The sequence below is a fragment of the Somniosus microcephalus genome, unplaced genomic scaffold (genome assembly GCF_052327205.1).
Source record: "Somniosus microcephalus isolate GS21.2 unplaced genomic scaffold, FLI_Smic_1.0 unresolved_chr2, whole genome shotgun sequence".
NCBI lineage: Eukaryota > Metazoa > Chordata > Chondrichthyes > Squaliformes > Somniosidae > Somniosus > Somniosus microcephalus.
Genome location: NW_028225180.1, coordinates 62,292,944 through 62,313,236, shown reverse-complemented (window position 1 = coordinate 62,313,236; position 20,293 = coordinate 62,292,944). Strand labels below are relative to the sequence as shown.

Below are 20,293 nucleotides of genomic sequence, written 5' to 3'. Positions count from 1 at the left end.
GTGTGCAGTTCTGGTCGCCACACTATAGGAAGGATGTGATTGCATTGGAGAAGGTGCAGAGGGGTTCACCAGGATGTTACCTGGGCTGGAGCGCTTCAGCTATGAAGAGGGACTGGACAGGCTGGGGTTGTTTTCCTTGGAGTAGAGAAGGCTGAGCGGGGACCAGATTGAGTTGTAAAAAATTTTGAGGGGCATAGACAGGGTAGATAGAAAGGAACTTTTCCCCTTAGTAGAGGAGTCAATAACCAGGGGGCATATTTTCAAGGTAAGGGGTAGGAGGTTTAGAGGGGATTTGAGGGGAAAAAAATTCACCCAGAGGGTGGTTGGAATCTGGAACTCAGTGCCTGAAAGGGTGGTAGATGCAGGAACCCTCAGAACATTCAAGAAGCATTTAGGTGAGCACTTGAAACGCCATTGCATACAAGGCAACGGACCAACTGCTGGAAAATGCGATTAGAATAGACAGGGCTAGATGGCCGGCACAGACACGATGGAGCAAAGGACCTCTTTCTGTGCTGTATAACTCTATGACTCTATAATAATGTACAGTGTTTATTAACAACACTATCACTGATTCTAATAATAATTTACAGTGTTTAATAACAACAATATTACTGATTCTAATAATAATGTTGTCTTTATAAACAACAGTATTACCGATACTAATAATAATGTAGTGTTAGACATCCAGTTATAAACATAATCTCACAGGCTGGTTCTTACCGCAGTTCCTGAATTTTACACTCCTGGTTCCTCAGAGCCACAGACAATAGTTTCACTCCTGAATCTCTCAGTTTATTATTATCCAGGTTGAGAACCATCAGTGACCGGTTTGTATTGAGAGCGGAGGCGAGATCCCCGGCAGAAGAATCTGAGAGACCATTTTCATTTAGCCTGGTGATCAGCAACAGAGTTAAAAAGGGTGGAAGAGAAAGAGAGAAAGGCCAAAAAACATAGGATTCAGTGCAAACACCATGTGTTTATTACTAACACTATTACTGATACTAATAATAATGTACAGTGTCAGACATCCAGTTATTATACACACAATCTCAGAGAGTCTGGTACTTACTCCAGTTGCTGTATTTTACAGTCCGGGTTCCTCAGAGCCGCAGACAGTAGTTTCACTCCTGAATCTCCCAGTTTATTGTGACTCAGTCTAAGCACAAACAGACAGAGTTACAAACAAACTGAATGAAACCCCAGATCAGATACATTTTTTCTCTTTCGGATAATACAGCAATCACTGAAAGTTCTTCAGGAAATTAATAATCCAGTTTTCCTGTCACTGACAATGAATCTCACTCTGTCCAACTCCCCATATATTCAGGGACTGTCAGTAAATGTGTTTATTAAATAAAGTGCGGTCTGTGTGAAGCCTTTAAATGTCCATCAGTCCGGTGTCATTCCCTGATGATCTGAATTACCCTCCTGGAGCTCAGTGACCGTCCCCTTCATGTTTGGGGAAGCTTGCCTCATTTCTGCTGCTTCTTACATCCCGGATTTTATGGGAATGCGGCGATTTTCCCAGAATTAAATGATAAAGCGGTGATTCCGTGTACTTTATAGTCTGTGCATTATATTAATCTGTATAATATCTCAGGGGGAGTTATATTGTGAAACGGCGCTAACTGCTGCTGTAAAATCCGTCCCCAAGGATTTTATGCAACAAGGAGAGTTTATTCTGTCCCATTATAAGTTTTAAATGTCCTTGTGCTCCTAGATTATAGGGGAGTGGACTCTCTCACGTTATTCCTATTAAACTGTCTCTACATTTATTTCAGGTGTAACTGGCCAGTTTTGGGGAATTTTCAGAAATTCCCTCCCCGAGCGGGATCTCACACCAAGGGGGTGGATTATGGGGAATTCCCGGGTTCACTGCCCCCGGTTTACCCATGAGCTGCCCGCTGTGTGCGGGGCCCCACCACTGGCCGGTGTGTGTCTGTACTCCGGGGTTAATACCCCACAACACATTAGATGGGAACCTTTCTAATTGGCAGATTTTAGCTCTCAAATGTAACCGAAGTATCAGGCCGGATTACGAGTGTGTGGCCTAAATCCACGACCCTGACTCAGAGGAATGAGTGTTGCCAGCTGGGCAAAGAGATGGTGGATGGATTGGAGAGTGTCAAGTGTGGTTTCATTGATGAGTTAAGATAACGTACCGACGTCCTGCGGGGAATGCTCTGCTCGCCTACTGGCGGTTCACTGACCACAGGCTGTGTTTTGCTCATTGTTACTGAATGTTTGGTGTTTGATTCCCTCTCCTACACACATTGACAGTCCAGTGACTGTCACTTGCCCCAACACCTGGGGAAGAGGATCGGATGCTCCGACACACGGACTGCTGCAGCTAGTGTCTGTCTATGTGAGTAACAGTGAGAAGGAGCCTCTTCAGTGAACGTATCTTAGGCAGCTAGAAAATAGCAATAAATATGATTTATTACAATTAAATTATCAGACTCTCAGCGGCCTGTCTTTGCTGATATGATAAATCCTGTACAATCCCTACTTGTTCACAAGGATCAATTTTAGATTCTCCAGTCCTTAGGGAATTACTAACTGATCCTCTTATTATTGGTCATATTTGTGTTGAATCTGCTTTTCTCTGGGTTATCTGAACTGTTTGTTTCGCTTCATTACGGAGCAACAACAGAATCTGTGACTGTTCTACAATTCCCCCAACAGTAAGTGACAAATAAACAGTTACCTCAACACCTGACATTTGTGCAGTATGGGTCCCAGCCGTTGAAGTCCTTCACACTGAATGGAACAGAGCATCAGGTCAAGTCCTTTTATTGTATCACAGAGTCCAATGATATGAGAGAGGACCGCACAGTCAATCGGGGTCAATGTCAATCCACTAAATGTAAGTTTTTCCACAGATCCCACTGTGTTCCGAGCCAGTGCTTTATTCTGAGACTCAAACAGGTAGTGGAATGTGTTCAGGACGTCCATTTTATGAGTTTTACTCTTTGTCTCCCCAATCTGTGTTTCAACCTTCTCCTTCACCCAGTCAATCACTCGGCAGGTGGTTTGATGAAGAAATGAACCCAAAAACTCCTCCAGGGGCCGAGCTGCCTGTGGGGAGGAGAGACCTGCAACAAAACGGAGAAATATCTCAAATCGCCCGTCTTCCTTGCTGTGGGCTTCACGGAGGAGTTTCAGGATGTCCCCGGGATCTGGAGTCAGGAATTGTGCGAGTGCGGCCACAAATTCTTGGATGGTGAGGTGCGGGAATGTGTACACCACGCTCTGGGCAGAATCATCTCTCTCCAAAAGTTCCATCATGAACCCAGACAGGAACTGGGAAGGTTGCAGATTGTACTTGATCAAATCTCCATTTCTAAATACAATCTTCTTCTCGAAGATTCCTGCGAATGCCATCTCACCGATCTTTAGTAACACATCACGGGGGCTATCAATCTCTCGGCCATGGTTTTTCAGAATGTTGTAAATATAGTAGGAATATAGTTGGGTAATCGTCTTTGGAACTCGCTGCTGATTCCTATCTCTTTGTGTAAAGAAGGGACCCAGTGACAGAACGAGGATCTTGCAGTATGAAGGGTTGTAGCACATGGTGTACAGGATCTCGTTCTCCTCCACGTGTTTGAAAACAGCTGCTGCCACCGTCTGATCTTCAAAAAACTTGTTGAAATATTCCTTCCGTTCTTCACCAACAAACCCCAGGATTTCAGCCCAGACACTGATCTCAGCCTTTTCCAATAAATGTAATGCAGTGGGGCGGCTGGTCACCAGCACTGAACATCCTGGGAGCAGCTTGTGCTGTATTAAACTGTACACAATGTCAGACACTTCACACCAGTCTTCGGGATCTGTGCACATGTGCTGTGGTTCTGTATTTCTCCGATTGTCAGCAAAATCGATCCTGTCCTTGAATTCATCCAAACCATCGAATATAAACAGCAATCCCTCTGGGTTCTTCCAGAGCTCTCCCAGAATATTCCCAAAGTAAGGATACAGATCCAGGATCAGATTCCTCAGGTTTATTGTACAGTTAATAGCGTTCAAATCTCGGAATTTAAAACTGAAAACAAATTGAAAGTGTGGGTATATTTTCCCAGTGGCCCAGTCATGTACAATCTTTTGTACCATTGTTGTTTTTCCAATCCCCGGGACTCCGCTCACTGCTCCTGAACTCCCACATTTGGATTTTCTCTGGGAAAAACTGCTCTGGAACAATTGATCAGTTCGGAGTTTTTCCAGCTCGCTCCAGAGCTGTTCCTCTCTCCGCTTTTCATGGTCTCGGCCTCTTGCCAGCAGTTCATGTTCTACAAGTGTGCGATCTCGAACAGTAGAAATGACCGTTAGCTCAGCGTACCGATCAACCAGCTGGAAAATCTTAACCTTCTCTTTTATTAGGATAGTGCTCACTCTCAGTGTTTCAGTTTGTAACCGGAGTGTTTCCTTGTGTTTCTGTTGAAGATCTTCAAGTAGAAGAGAAAGTGGCCTCAATGTTAATTATATTGTCAAAGAAAGTTCTGACATGCTCTGCTTTTCTGTAAAATGAAACACGATCTATTTCGATGCTACAAAAGCAACATTAACTTTTCATGAGAACCTTGGTTGAATGGAAATTTCTGAGAGAAGTTTCAAATCTTCATGGGACACTAATAATTACTTTACATGGCGAGCTGGGTGAAGGTGAAATGTTGGCTCTGATAGTGAATACTATCTGTTGCACAATGTACTGCAGACATCTCATTACAAATCCACCGGTGATTCTGGTTACATGGCTGTGGTGGTTATAATGGATAAATGATTGAACCTCCCACCCAGCAGATAGCAAATCGGGAATTGGGCAGAACTGAGAGAGGGACAGACTCACAAGGTACTGATTGAGCAGCACAGAGAGGGACAGACTCACAATGTACTGATTGGGCAGCACTGAGAGAGGGACAGACTCACAATGTACTGATTGGGCAGCACTGAGAGAGGGACAGACTCACAATGTACTGATTGACCAGCACTGAGAGAGGGACAGGCTCACAGTGTACTGATTGACCAGCACTGAGAGGGACAGGCTCACAATGTACTGACGTTCCCCAATTATTTGGTCAGATCTTGGACAGGCTTTTGGGGAATGCTATACAGTTCCAGTCAACATGTCACAGGGAAATGTTAATGTTATTGTGAAGGTAAAAATGGGATTGAATGGATAAAACTTGAATGGATATAGCCCCTGTAAAATAGTATTAACGTCCCAAGAGGCTTAGTAGAAGCGTAATCAGATAAGATGAAACACTGATCCAAATAAAGAGATATTAGAACGGGTGACCAAAAGCTTAGTCAAAGAGGTAGAATTTTAAGAGTGAAAAGCGATAAGTGGAGGCGGATAGGTTTGGAGAGGGAATTCCAGAGTTCAGGGTCGAGGCTGCTGAGAACACAGCCACCAATATTGGAGATCTGAAAATAAGGGATGCACAAAGTTCAAAATTGATGAGTGCGGATATCTCGGAGGGTTGTAGGCCTGGAGCACATTACAGAGATGGGAATGGGTGAGATCATGGAGGGATTGAAAACAAGGTTTAATTTCAAAATCAAGGCTTTGCCACACCGGGAGCCAAAGTAGGTCAATGAACTCATGGGTGATGGGTGGTGCGAGGCTCACTGAGAAGAGAATCAGGTACTAACAGAAAGTTCCAATTAGGAGACCAGGTGTAAGATGGAATTGAGGTTCAATTATTTCACCCAAAGGTGAATAGAATAGGGGATCAATTTACCAGGGAAGGGCATTTGGGGCAGTGTAAATGGGTCCAAGACACAATTAGTTGTGTTTGCGCAGAAACAGAACAGGTGGGCGGGTGAGATTTTCACTGTTACAGAGACAGACTGGTTTGGGCCAAGTGGATTGATTCTGCTTTTCAGAGTTTTTCTGCTGTAATTTTGTTTCAGAAAATAGTATTTGAGTGGTGTTGCACAGACTGCATGGCCTAGAATTTGATCGGGCGTGCAGTGAATGGAACGTGCACTGTAAATGCCTCTCATCGTTGACTCAGGCAGCAGGTATTATTTTAATTGCAAAATACTGCGGATGCTGGAAATCTGAAATAACAACAGAAAATGCTGGATATACTCAGCAGGCGAGGCAGCATCCGTGGAGAGAGAAACAGAGATAACGTTTCGGGTCTGGGACCCTTCATCAGAACTGGAAAAAGCTGGAGATGTAACAGATATTAAGCAGGTGCAGAGACAGTGGGGGGTGGTTAGGAGGGGAGGAAGAAATAGAAAGGACACCCTGTGCTTTTGTAAGAGGCAGGAAAGATAAAATGTTGCAAATGGGAATGGCATAAATCATACTGCATGAAAAATGGGGGCAGGGATAATTATCTGAAACTGTTGAACTCAATGTTGCGTCCGGCAGGCTGCAAAGTGCCCAATCGAAAGATGAGGTGCTGTTCCTCGAGCTTACGTTGAGCTTCATTGGAACAATGCAATAGCCCGAGGACAGAGAGATCAGAGTGGGAGTGAAGCGGTGAATTAAAGTGACAGGCGACCGGAAGCTCAGGGTCACCTTTACGGCCTGAACGGAGGTGATCCGCAAAGTGGTCGCCCAATCTGAGTTTGGTCTCCCCAATGTAGAGGAGACCGCATCGTGAGCAGCGAATACAGTATATTAAATTGCAAGAAGTACAAGTAAATCGCTGTTTCACCTGGAAGGGGTGTTTGGGGCCCTGGACAGTGGGAAGGGAGGAGGTAAAAGGGCATGTGTTGCATCTCCTGCGCTTGCACGAGAAGGTGCCAGGTGAAGGAGCAGGGCTGTTGGGGGTGATTGAGGAGTGGTCCAGGGTGTTGCGGAGGGAGCGGTCCCTTCGGAATGTTGAAAGGGGAGGTGAGGGGAAGATGTGTTTGGTGGTGGGATCACGTTGGGGGTGGCAGAAGTGGTGGAGGATGATCCGTTGAATGTGAAGGCTGGTGGGGTGAAAGGCGAGGACAAGGGGAACCCTATCGTGGTTCTGGGAGGCAGGGGCAGGGGTGAGAGCAGAAGTGCGGGAAATAGAACGGACACGGTCAAGGGCCATGTCAACCACGGTAGAGGGGAATCCTCGGTTGAGGATAAAGGAAGATATGTCAGAAGTACTAGTATGGAAGGTGGCATCGTCAGAACAGACGCGGCTGAGATGGAGAAATGGGGAGAATGGAATAGAGTCCTTACAGGAAGCGGGGTGGGAGGAAGTGTAGTCCAGGTAGCTGTGGGATTGGTGGGCTTGTAGTGGATGTTTGTTGAAAGCTGATCGGCAGAAATGGAGATGGAGAAGTCAAGGAAGGGAAGGGAAGAGTCGGAGATGGACGATGTGAAGGTGAGGGCAGGGTGGAAATTGGAAGTAAAGTGTATGAACTTATCCAGTTCAGGGCGAGAGCAGGAAATGGCACCAATACAGTCATCGATGTGCCGGAAAAAGAGGTGAGGGAGGGGACCTGAGTAGGACTGTAACAAAGAATGTTCCACATGTCCCACGAACAGGCAGGCATAGCTAGGGCCCATGCGGGTTCCCATAGCAACAACTTTAATTTGGGGGAAGTGAGTGGAGTCGAAGGAGAAGTTGTTCAATGTGAGAACAAGTTCAGCCAGTCGGAGGAGGGTGGTGGTGGATGGGGACTGGTTGGGCCTCTGTTCAAGGAAGAAACGGAGCGCCCGAAGGCTGTCCTGGTGGGGGATGGAGGTGTAGAGTGATTGGACGTCCATGGTGAAAAGGAGACGGTTGGGGCCAGGAAACTGGAAACTGTTAAAGTGACGGATGGCGTCGGAAGAGTCGTGAATGTAGGTGGGAAGAGACTGGACAAGGGGAGAAAAAATAGAGTCAAGATAGGAAGAGATATATTCCGTGGGGCAGGAACAGGCTGAAACGATGGGTCTACCAGGGCAGTCTTGTTTGTGGATCTTGGGAAGGAGGTAGAAGCGGGCTGTGCGGGGTTGGGGGACTATGAGTTTGGCGGCCATGGAGGGAAGATCTCCAGAGGAGATGAGGTCAGTGACACACTTGGAAACAATGGCTTGATGTTTGCTAGTGTGGTCATGGTCCAGGCAGAGGTAGGAGGAGGTGTTGGAGAGTTGGCGTTCAGCTTCCGCACGGTAGAGGTCGGTTAACCAAACAACAACAGCACCACCCTTATCAGCAGGTTTAATGATAATGTTAGAGTTGGATCGGAGAGAATGGAGTGCTGCAAGTTCAGAGGGAATTAGGTTGGAGTGAGTGAGGGGAGCAGAGAAATGGAGACGGCCGATATCACGTCGGCAGTTAGCAATGAAAAGATCTAGAGAGGGTAGAAGGCCAGAGGGAGGGATCCAAGTAGAACGAGAATTTAGAAAGCTGGAGAAAGGTTCAGCCGTGCAGGGGGAAGACTCCTGGCCAAAGAAGTGGGCACGGAGACGAAGGCGATGGAAGAAGAGCTCAGCATCGTGCCGAGCTCGAAATTCATTCAGGTGGGGGCGTAAGGGGATGAAGCTCAGGCCTTTGTTCAGGACTGAACGTTTGGGGTCAGAGAGGGGAAGGTCAGAGAGGATAGTGAAAACACGGCAGGGGGTGAGACTGGAAGAAGGGATCAGATCGGATGAAAGTAACGGGGAAGAAGGTTTGGGGGGGCGTTGGTGTCCTCTCTGACCCCGAACGTTCAGTCCTGAACAAAAGCCTGAGCTTCATCCCCTTACGTCCCCACCTGAATGAATTTCGAGCTCGGCATGATGCTGAGCTCTGCTTCCATCGCCTTCATCTCTGTGCCCACTTCTTTGGCCAGGAGTCTTTCCCCCGCACGGCTGATCCTTTCTCCCACTTTCTAAATTCTCGTTCTACATGGATCCCTCCCTCTGGCCTTCTACCCTCTCTAGATCTTTTCATTGCTAACAGCCAACGTGACATCGGCCGTCTCCATTTCTCTGCTCCCCTCACTCACTCCAACCTAACTCCCTCTGAACTTGCAGCTCACCATTCTCTTCGACCCAACCCTAACATTATCATTAATCCTGCTGATAAGGGTGGTGCTGTTGTTGTTTGGCGAACAGACCTCTAATGTGCGGAAGCTGAATGCCAACTCTCCAACACCTCCTCCTACCTCCGCCTGGACCATGACCCCACTAGCAAACATCAAGCCATTGTTTGCAAGTGTGTCACTGACCTCATCTCCTCTGGAGATCTTCCCTCCATGGCCGCCTAACTCATAGTCCCCCAACCCCGCACAGCCCGCTTCTACCTCCTTCCCAAGATCCACAAACAGGACTGCCCTGGTAGACCCATCGTTTCAGCCTTTTCTTGCCCCACGGAACTTATCTCTTCCTAACTTGACTCTATTTTTTCTCCCCTTGTCCAGTCTCTTCCCACCTACATTCGTGACTCTTCCGATGCCCTCCATGACTTTAACAGTTTCCAGTTTCCTGGCCCCAAACGTCTCCTTTTCACCATGGACGTCCAATCCCTCTACACCTCCATCACCACCAGGACGGCCTTCGGGCGCTCTGTTTCTTCCTTGAACAGAGGCCCAACCAGTCCCCATCCACCACCACCCTCCTCCGCCTGGCTGAACTTGTTCTCACATTGAACAACTTCTCCTTTGACTCCACTCACTTCCTCCAAATTAAAGGTTTTGCTATGGCAACCCGCATGGGCCCTAGCTATGCCTGCCTGTTCATGGGACATGTGGAACATTCTTTGTTCGAGTCCTACTCAGGTCCCCTCCCTCACCTCTTTTTCCGGCACATCGATGACTGTGTTGGTGCCGTTTCCTGCTCTCGCCCTGAACTGGATAACTTCATTCACTTTACTTCCAATTTCCACCCTGCCCTCACATTCACATGGTCCATCTCCGACTCTTCCCTTCCCTTCCTTGACTTCTCCATCTCCATTTCTGCCGATCGGCTTTCAACAAACATCCACTACAAACCCACCGACTCCCACAGCTACCTGGACTGCACTTCCTCCCACCCCACTTCCTGTAAGGACTCTATTCCTTTCTCCCAGTTTCTCCGTCTCCGCCGTGCCTGTTCTGACGATGCCACCTTCCATGCTAGTGCTTCTGACATGTCTTCCTTTTCCCTCAACCGAGGATTCCCCTCTGCCATGGTTGACACGGCCCTTGACCGTGTCCGTTCTATTTCCCGCACTTCTGCTCTCACCCCTGCCCCTCCCTCCCACAACCATGATACAGTTCCCCTTGTCCTCACCTTTCACCCCACCAGCTTCCACATTCAACAGATCATCCTCCGCCATTTCCGCCATCTCCAACGTTATCCCACCACCAACCACATCTTCCCCTCACCTCCTCTTTCAGCATTCCGAAGGGACCGCTCCCTCCGCAACACCCTGGTCCACTCATCAATCACCCCCAACAGCCCTGCTGCTTCACCTGGCACCTTCCCGTGCAAGCACAGGATATGCAACACATGCCCTTTTACCTCCTCACTTCCCACTGTCCAGGGCCCCAAACACTCCTTCCAGGTGAAACAGCGATTTACTTGTACTTCTTGCAATTTAATATACTATATTCGCTGCTCACGATGCGGTCTCCTCTACATTGGGGAGACCAAACGCAGATTATGCGACCGCTTTGCGGAACACCTCCATTCAGTCCGTAAGGATGACCCTGAGCTTCCAGTCGCCTGTCACTATAATTCACCGCTTCACTCCTACTCTGATCTCTCTGTCCTTGGGCTAATGCATTGTTCCAATGAAGCTCAACCTAAGCTCCAGGAACAGCACCTCATCTTTCGATTGGGCACTTTCCAGCCTGCCGGACTCAACATTGAGTTCAACAATTTCAGATAATTATCCCTGCCCCCGTTTTTCATGCAGTATGATTTTTGCCATTGCCATTTGCAACATTTTATCTTTCCTGCCTCTTACAAAAGCACAGGGTGTTCTTTCTATTTCTTCCTCCCCTCCTAACCGCCCCCCCGTCTCTGCACCTGCTTAATATCTGTTGCATCTCCAGCTTTTTCCAGTTCTGATGAAGGGTCCCAGACCTGAAACGTTAACTCTGTATCTCTCTCCACGGATGCTGCCTGGCCTGCTGAGTATTTCCAGCATTTTCTGTTGTTATAGCAGGTATTATTTGTTCTGATTGTAATGAGCCATTGGTGCAGTTAGCGCTACCTGGACTATTCACTGACTATGCGCCTGTGTTTCTTTTGTCCGGGGATGGGTGCCAGATATTGGGCCGCCCTGACGTGACTGAAAAGGTAACCAGCACTTTGTAAAGGTACTCTCCGAGTACAGACAATAGGAATACAATGGTGAATTGGTCAAATGGCTGCTAGAGCTACAGAGAGCAGCAAGCAATTAGGAAAGCAAATGGTATGTTGGATTTTATAACTCGAGGTTTTGAGTATACGAGTAAAGACGTCTAGCTGCAATTATGTAGGGCCCTGGTGAGACCACACCGGGAGTATTGTGTAGACTTTTAGGCTCCTCACCTAACGAAGGATATACTTGCCGTAGAGGGAGTGCAACAAAGGTTCACCAGACTGGTTCCTGGGATTGGGGGATTTTCTTATGAGGAGAGAATCAATAAGCTAGGCTTATATTCTCTAGAGTTTAGAAGAATGAGAGATGATCTCATTGAAACATACAAAATTCTTACAGGGCTTGACAGGGTAAATGCAGGAAGGAGGTTTCCCCTGGCTGGGGAGTTTAGAACCAGGGTTCACAGTCTCAAAATAAGGGGTCACCCATTTAGGACTGAGATGAGGAGAAATTTCTTCACTCAGAGGGTGATAAATCTTTGGAATTCTCTACCCCAGTGGCCTGTCGAGGCTCAGTCGTTGAGTATATTCAAGACAGAGATCGATAGATTTTTGAATATTAAGGTAATCAAGGGAAAGTGGAGATGAGGTAGAAGATCAGCCGTGATCTTATTGAATGGAGAAACAGGCTCGAAGGATCAAATGGCCTATTCCAGCTCCAATTCCTTATATTCTTAGATTGTGCCCGTTAATGACCTAGAGGCCCTGGTCATGGCAGTGGACAAGAGGAGGGACATGCTCTGTCCCCTAGTGGGCAAAAAACCCTCCAGTCATCAACTCCATCCACAGTGGGAAGAGGCGGCCGAGCAAGTCAAGGAATCAGAGAATCATAGACGTTTACGGCACAGAAGTAGGCCATTCGGCTCATCGTGCCTGTGCCGGTTGATAAAGAGCTATCCGGCCTAATCCCACTTTCCAGCCCTTGGTCCATAGCCCAGCAGTTCCTGGCACCTCAAGTGCACATCCAAGTACTTTGTAAATGCAATGAGGTTTTCTGCCTCTACTACGCTTTCAGGCAGTGAGTGCTAGACCCCCGGCACACTCTGGGTGAAAAATGCACTCAACTCCCCTCTAATCCTTCTACCAATTACTATAAATCTCTACCCCCTGATTATTGACCTCACTTCTAGCTAACTAGGTGCTTCATATCCACACTATCTAAGCCCCTCATAAGTTTATACACCTCCCTGATAATTTTAGCAGTGCTGGAGGCTTAGCTCCCAGGACATGGCTGCAGTTCTGTAATGACACCATTGGAGTGGTCAAGATAAGAACACGTTCTCCTACTCTCTGCTCACACCTTCCCCATCTTCAGTCTCACTACTCACTATACTCATAATACTCTCCTAGCCACATCTCTACAGCCCCTACAAACACTGCACCACACTTCACTATATATCCTTCCCCTCAAAGTCACACACCCCAAATCTAACATCTCACGCTCATACCAGCTTTTCTACCATGATATGGGCATTTTCAAACACCTCACAAGAATATTACGAACACATCCCCTTCTTCCTTGCAGATGTTCAAGTGGACATGCGACAGGAAACTGTCACCAGATGAAGCCGCGCCTGTCTGTACACACTCTCCCATCGCCGAGAATATGTACTGACCATCTCCGGCAGGGACAGAGCCATGTCCGTGGCGACTGGTATCACCGGAGGAAACGTTGCAGATTTTCCTCACACCTTTTCCTATTTTTCGCTTCTTACTTCTATTTCACCCTGACACTGTGCACGCCAAAATCCAGAAGCTTTCACCAGAAACTGTGTTCCAACTTTAATCTAAAATATAACAATTGGCTGTCTCTTTCATTCAGCTGCTGAAGATGTTGACATCCTTCTGCCAGTAGAGGAACAGGAGGCCAGTCTTCCTGGAGATGCAACATTACTCGAGCTAACCATCACAAGCAGCAGCTCAGATACTGGCACCACATGGACTTTAGAGGCTAGGCTAGATAAGGGGTCCTCACATGGTGAATATGCAGGAAATGGGGGTGGAGGATTGGGCACGTACTCAGTGGAGGGCGAGATCGCCTTCTAGCTTTGCTGCAGTGGACTCAGACACTGACTTTGAAGGGCCCGGCTACCGAAGAAAGCTAATGGACGTATACCAGGAAATGCTCGCTGCATGGGGCAGCCTGCCAGTGCACAGTGTTGCAAAGCATGGAGGTGTCCAGCTGCAACTTGTTTCAAGGCTTTGCGCAGGCCTGGAGCCCACTCTGTGCAATATGGGCCGAGTGATCAGCTCCATCAGCACACCAGCGCCCACCATGATGGCACTAACAGGAGCACTGGTGGACTGGCTGCTGGCATCTTCCATGGAATCTGACATTGCTGCTAGGAGTGCTGAGGCACAGTCCCAGGAGGATGGTTTTGGCTCCATGGGAGAGGCACCTGCTGTCCTCTCTCAGGAGGACAGCATGTCTGCTCCCCCAGCAAGCATCTATTCCAGCAGCATTGGTACCTGGAATAGATGGCAGCTGAAGTTGAGATGAGAGAAACGATCTGTTAATGGTGAGAGATGTTGCTCCAAGGCGGTGACAGTGAATAGAGAGTTTACTCCAAACACTTGCTAACTGCATAAAGCACAAAAGTGAGTTACAAATCATGAAGGCTCCAGCTTCAAAGTTTTTGAAATGAACTGGTTGGTTTTAGACAACTTTGGAATCTGTCACCTATTCACAGCAATGGAGAGTCATTGAGAACATGACATGCTTAACTGACATAATACCAGCTCTCTAGGAACCTCGTTAGAAACCATGTCAAATGGTAAGTACATGGGGCAATGATGCTTAACTACCTTTTAACAAGCTTTTAAGTATTTAAATTGGCCGAACCGCCGCTTGGTGTCGGGTCAGTTCAGGGATGACAGACCCGACACTTGGGAAACTGATAAGGAGGTGGGTTTACAGCGGGATACCGACCCACCATCAATCTTTGTGCTTTTGACCGCGGACCCACCTCCAAACCCGCACTCTGAACGCCAGCACAATTCCGGCCAAAGAGCTGGCACAAGGATGATTCTTCATTATTTCTGTTAACTATTAGATTGAGATGTACTTGCATTGTTTGATGAAAGTGTTAATTGTACTGAATTTGGTGCTGGTGATGATCTTTGTAGTGGAGTGAGAGATAGTGGAGTGAGTGGAGACAGTTCCTGCTTAAGAGATTAGCGTATAAAGTTAAAGCACATGGGATTGGGGATATGGTATTGTCTTGAATAGTGACAGCGGCTGGACCTGGGAGTGACAGTGGCTGGACCTGGGAGTGGAGAAGTGAACGAGCCCTGACCAGAGTGGACCTGTGTGTGGAACGAGGTGAGGTGGAGGATAAAAGGAGCAGCGAGCAGTGAGGCCCGACCACAGCGGATGGACCTGGGAGTGGAGCAGCGAACGAGGCCCGACCAGAGTGGACCTGTGTGTGGAACGAGGTGAGGTGGAGGATAAAAGGAGCAGCGAGCAGTGAGGCCCGACCACAGCGGCTGGACCTAGGAGTCGAGCAGCGAACGAGGCCCGACCAGAGTGGACCTGTGTGTGGAACGAGGTGAGGCGGAGGATAAAAGGAGCAGCGAGCAGTTAGGCCCGACCACAGCGGCTGGACCTGGGAGTGGAGCAGCGATCGAGGCCCGACCAGAATGGACCTGTGTATGGAACGAGGTGAGGCGGAGGATAAAAGGAGCAGCGAGCAGCGTGGCCCGACCACAGCGGCTGGACCTGTGAGTGGAGCAGCAAACAAGGCCCGACCAAAGTGGACCTGTGTGTGGAACGAGGTGAGGCGGAGTATAATAGGAGCAGCGAGCAGTGAGGCCCGACCACAGCGACTGGACCTGGGAGTGGAGCAGCGATCGAGGCCCGACCAGAGTGGACATGTGTGTGGAACGAGGTGAGGCGGAGGATAAAAGGAGCAGCGAGCAGTGAGGCCCGACCACAGTGGCTGGACCTGCGAGTGGAGCAGCGAACAAGGCCCGACCAGAGCGGACCTGTGTGTGGAACGAGGTGAGGTGGAGGATAATAGGAGCAGCGAGCAGTGAGGCCCAACCATAGCAGCTGGACCTGGGAGTGGAGCAGCGAACGAGGCCCGACGAAAGCGGACATGTGTGTGGAACAAGGTGAGTCGGAGGATAAAAAGAGCAGCGAGCAGTGAGGCCCGACCACAGCAGCTGGACCTGGGAGTGGAGCAGCGAACGAGTCCCGACCAGAGCGGACCTGTGTGTTGAACGAGGTGAGGCGGATGATAAAAGGAGCAGCGAACGAGGCTTACCAATTCAACAGCGGGGGAGAGAGGTAAAAAGTAATCAAAGTGTGACATCACCAAAAAGCAGGTAGGTGTTTGGTTGGTGAGTATTTCTCTCTATTTTTAAAGTTTTACTGTGTAGTTTATAGTTTCTAAGGTCTCTGTGATGTAGCGGGGACTGTTGGTAAACCAGTTAACTAGTGTTATTAGTGGGATTGATTAATTTAATTTAAATTCAATTAATTAAAGGGTAATTCATGGCAGGACAGCCTGGCCATGTGATATGCTCCTCCTGCGATATGTGGGAACTCAGGGACATTTCCTGTGTCCCTGACAACTACATGTGCAGGAAGTGCATCCAGCTGCAGCTACTGACAGACTGTATTGCGGCACTCGAGCTGCGATTGGATGCATACTGGAGCATTCACGATGCTCAGGACATCGTGAATAGCACGTTTACGGAGTTGGACACAACGCAGGTAAAGGTTGGACAGGACGAAAGGGAACGGGTGACCAACAGGCAGAGCATTAGGCGCAGGAAGGTAGTGCAGGGGTCCCCTGTGGCCATCCCCCTCTCCAACAGATACACTACTTTGGGGGGGATGGTTTACTAGAGGAAGGCAGCAGCAGCCAACTTCCTGGCACCAGGGGTGGCTCTGCTGCACAGAATGGGAGGAAAAAGAGGGGTAGAGCTATAGTAATAGGGGATTCTACTATAAGGGGAATAGATAGGCGTTTCTGCAGCCGCAAACGAGACTCCAGGATGGTGTGTTGCCTCCTTGGTGCAAGGGTCAAGGATGTCTCCGAGCAGCTGCAGAACATCTTGGAAGGGGAGGGTGAACAGCCAGTTGTCGTGGTGCATATAGGCACCAACGATATAGGTAAAAAGCGGGATGAGGTCCTAAAAGCGGAATATAGGGAGTTAGGAGATAAATAAAAAAACAGGACCTCAAAGGTAGTAATCTCAGGATTGCTACCAGTGCCACGTGCTAGTCAGAGTAGAAATAGATGGATACTTCAGAAGAATACGTGACTAGAGTAATGGTACCAGGTGGCGGGATTCAATTTCCTGCGACATTGGAACCAGTTCTGGGGGAGGTGGGACCTGTTTAAACCGGATGGTTTGCACCTGGGCAGGGCCGGGACTGATGTCCTACAGGGAGTGTTTGCTAGTGCTGTGGGGGAGAGTTTAAACTAACATGGCAGGGGGTTGGGAATCTGAGCAGGGAGACAGAGGAAAGGGAAACAAGGATAAAAGCAAAAAATAGGAAGGAGAAAAACAAAAATGGCAGTCAGAGAAATAAACGGTTTAAATCAAACATGGCCACAGTAAATAATAATTCTAATACGTCTAAGAGCGTTAATAAAACAAGCCTGCAGGCTTTGTGTCTTAATGCGAGGAGCATTTGTAATAAGGTGGATGAATTGGCTGCGCAAATAGAGGTAAACGAATCTGATTTGGTTGGGCTTACGGAAACGTGGCTCAAGGATGGCCAAGACTGGGAACTCAACATCCAGGGATATTCGATATTCAGGACAGATAGGCAAAAAGGAAAGGGAGATGGGGTAGCATTACTGGTTAAAGAAGGGATTAAGACAATTTTAATGAAGGATATTAGCTCTGATGATGTGGAATTTGTATGGGTAGAATTGAGGAATACTAAGGGGAAAAATACATTAGTGGGAGTGGTATATAGACCTCCAAACAGTAAGGCAGAGGTTGGGGATGGCATTAATAGGGAAATTAAAGGAGCGTGCAATAAGGGCACAGCAGTCATCATGGGTGACTTTAATCTATATATATATTGGGCCAACCAAATTAGTAACAATACTGTGGAGGACGAATTCCTGCAGTGTTTACGGGATGGTTTCCTGGACCAATATGTGGAGGAACCAACCAGAGATCAGGCCATCTTAGACTGGGTATTATGTAACGATAAAGGATTAATTAGCACTCTTGTTGTATAAGGCCCATTGGGTCGGAGCGATCATAATATGATCGATTTCTTCATTAAGATGGAGAATGAAGGAGTTGACTCAGAGACAAGGGTCCTCAATTTAAATAAAGGAAACTACGATGGTCTGAGGAGCGAGTTGGGTAGGATTGATTGGGAAATGGCACTCAAAGGGTTGATGGTGGATAGGCAATGGCAAACATTCAAAGAACGAATGGATGAGCTACAGAATTTGTTCATCCCAGTTTGGCATAATAATAAAACATAAAAGGTGACTCAACCGTGGCTAACAAGGGAAATTAGGGATATCATAAGATCCAAGGAGAGGACATATAAATTGGCCAGAAAAAGCAGTAATCCTGAGGATTGGGAGCAATTTAGGATTCAACAAAGGAGGAAAAAGGGATTAATTAAGAAAGGGAAAATAGAATATAAGAGTAAGCTTGCAGGCAACATAAAAACTGACTGTAAAAGCTTTTATAGATATGTGAAGAGAAAAAGATTGGTGAAGTCAAGCGTAGGTCCCTTGTAGTCAGAATCAGGGGAATTTACAATGAGGAACAAAGAAATGGCAGACCAACTAAATAGAAATTTTGGTTCCGGCTTCACAAATGAGGACACAATTAACCTCCCAGAGATGCCGGGGAACATAGGGTCTGATGAAAGGGTGGAACTGAAAGAAATCAGTATTTGTAGGGAAATGGTGTTTGGAAAATTGATGGGACTGAAGGCCGATAAATCCCCATGGCCTGAAAATCTACATCCCAGTGTACTTAAGGAAGTGGCCCTAGAAATAGTAGATGCATTGCTGGCCATCTTCCAGAACTCGATAGACTCTGGAACAGTACCCATGGAACAGTACCCATGGATTGGAGGGTAGCTAATGTTACCCCTCTATTCAAAAAAGGTGGTAGAGAAAATGTGGGGAATTATAGACCGGTAAGCCTGACATCGGTAGTGGGGAAAATGCTAGAGTCCATTATAAAAGATGTAATAGCAGAGCAATTGGAAAGCAGTGACAGGATCGGACAAAGTCAACATGGATTTACAAAAAGGTAAATCATGCTTGACTAATCTACTGGAATTTTTTGAGGATGTAACTGATAAAATAGTTAGCGGAGAACCAGTGAATTTGGTGCATTTGGACTTTCAGAAGGCTTTCGATAAGGTCCCACATAAGAGATTAGCGTGCAAAAGTAAGGCACATGGGATTGGGGGCTGGGTATTGACTTGGATAGCGAACTGGTTGGCGGACAGAAAGCAAAGAGTTGGAATAAATGGGTCGTTTTCCGAGTGGCAGGCAGTGACTGGTGGGGTACCGCAAGGATCGGTCCTAGGGCCCCAGCTGTTCACAATATATATTAATGATCTGGGCGAGGGAATTGGATGTAATATCTCCAAATTTGCAGACGACACAAAGCTGGGTGGGAGGGTATGCTGTGAGGAGGATGTCGTGAAACTCCAGTACGATTTGGACAGGTTGGGTGATTGGGCAGAAGCATGGCAAATGCAAGATAATGTGGATAAATGTGAGGTTATCCACTTTGGTGGCAAAAACAGGAAGGCAGATTATTATTTGAATGGCAATAGATTGGGAGAACGGGAAGTGCAAAGAGACCTGGGTGTTCTTCTGCACCAGTTGCTGAAGGTAAGCATGCAGGTGCAGCAGACGGTTAAGAAGGCAAATGGTATGTTGGCTTTCGTAGCAAGAGGGTTCGAGTACAGGAACAAGGATGCCTTGCTACAGTTGTACAGGGCCTTGGTGAGACCGCACCTTGAGTATTGTGTGCAGTTTTGGTCACCTTGCCTGAGGAAAGACGTTCTTGCCATGGAAGGAGTGCAGCGAAGATTCACCAGGCTGATACCTGGGATGGCAGGAATGACGTATGAGGAGAGATTGTGTCGATTGGGCTTATACTCACTGGAGTATTGAAGATTGATAGGGGATCTCATTGAAACCTATAAAATGCTGTCAGGCCTGGAGAGACTAGATGCAGGAAGGATGTTTCTGATGGCCGTGGATTCCAGAACCAGGGCTCATAGTCTAAGGATAAGGGATAAGCCATTTAGGACTGAAATGAGGAGGAATTTCTTCACCCAGAGAGTGGTGAGCCTGTGGAATTCTCTGCCACAGAGGGCGGTCGAGGCCATTCATTAAATATATTCAAGAAAGAGTTGGATATATTTCTTAAGGCTAAAGGGACCAAGGGATATGGGAAGAAGGCAGGGACAGGATACTGAATTTGGATGATCATCCATGATCTCATTGAATGGTGGATTGGGCTCGAAGGGCAGAATGGCCTACTCCTGCTACTATCTTCTATGTTTCTATCTTCTATATTTCTATGAACTAGTTGGCAGACAGGAAGCAATGAGTTGGAATAAACAGGTCTTATTCCGAGTGGCAGGCGGTGACTAGTGTGGTACTGCAGGATCGGTGCTAGGACCCCAGCTATTCACAATATATATATATATGATCTAGACGAGGGAACTAGATGAAATATCTCCATGTTTGCAGACGACACAAAGCTGGGTGGGCGGGTGTGCTGCGAGGAGGATGCAGAGAAACTCCACTAAGATTTGGACAGTTTGGGTGATTGGGCAGATGCATGGCAGATGCAGTATAATGTGGATAAATGCGAGGTTATCCACTTTGGTGGCAAAAACATGAAGACAGATTATTATCCGAATCGCAATAGATTGGGAAAAGGGGAAGTGCAATGAGACCTGGGTGTCCTTGTGCACCAGTCGCTGAATGTAAGCATGCAATTGCAGCAGGCGGTTAAAAAGGCAAATGGTATGTTGGCCTTCATAGCGAGAGGATTCGAGTACAGGAGCAAGGATGT

General features: G+C 47.5%; 1 protein-coding gene across 3 annotated transcripts in view; it reads right to left on the bottom strand.

Moving 5' to 3' along the window:
- Window positions 1–20,293, bottom strand: part of LOC147092721 (NACHT, LRR and PYD domains-containing protein 3-like) — a 71,862-nt gene that overhangs the window by 38,533 nt on the left and 13,036 nt on the right. For 2 of the 3 annotated variants that reach the window (XM_085975996.1, XM_085975997.1), the window contains exons 5-7: window positions 2,711–4,448; window positions 1,073–1,159; window positions 724–894 (exon numbers count right to left, since the gene is read on the bottom strand). In XM_085975996.1, the coding sequence (XP_085832122.1) occupies window positions 724–894; window positions 1,073–1,159; window positions 2,711–4,448 (1,996 nt within the window). Of the gene's footprint in view, window positions 1–723; window positions 895–1,072; window positions 1,160–2,710; window positions 4,472–14,272; window positions 14,301–16,366; window positions 16,394–20,293 lie in introns of all 3 variants that reach the window. The other variant, XM_085975998.1, reaches the window with a different exon arrangement.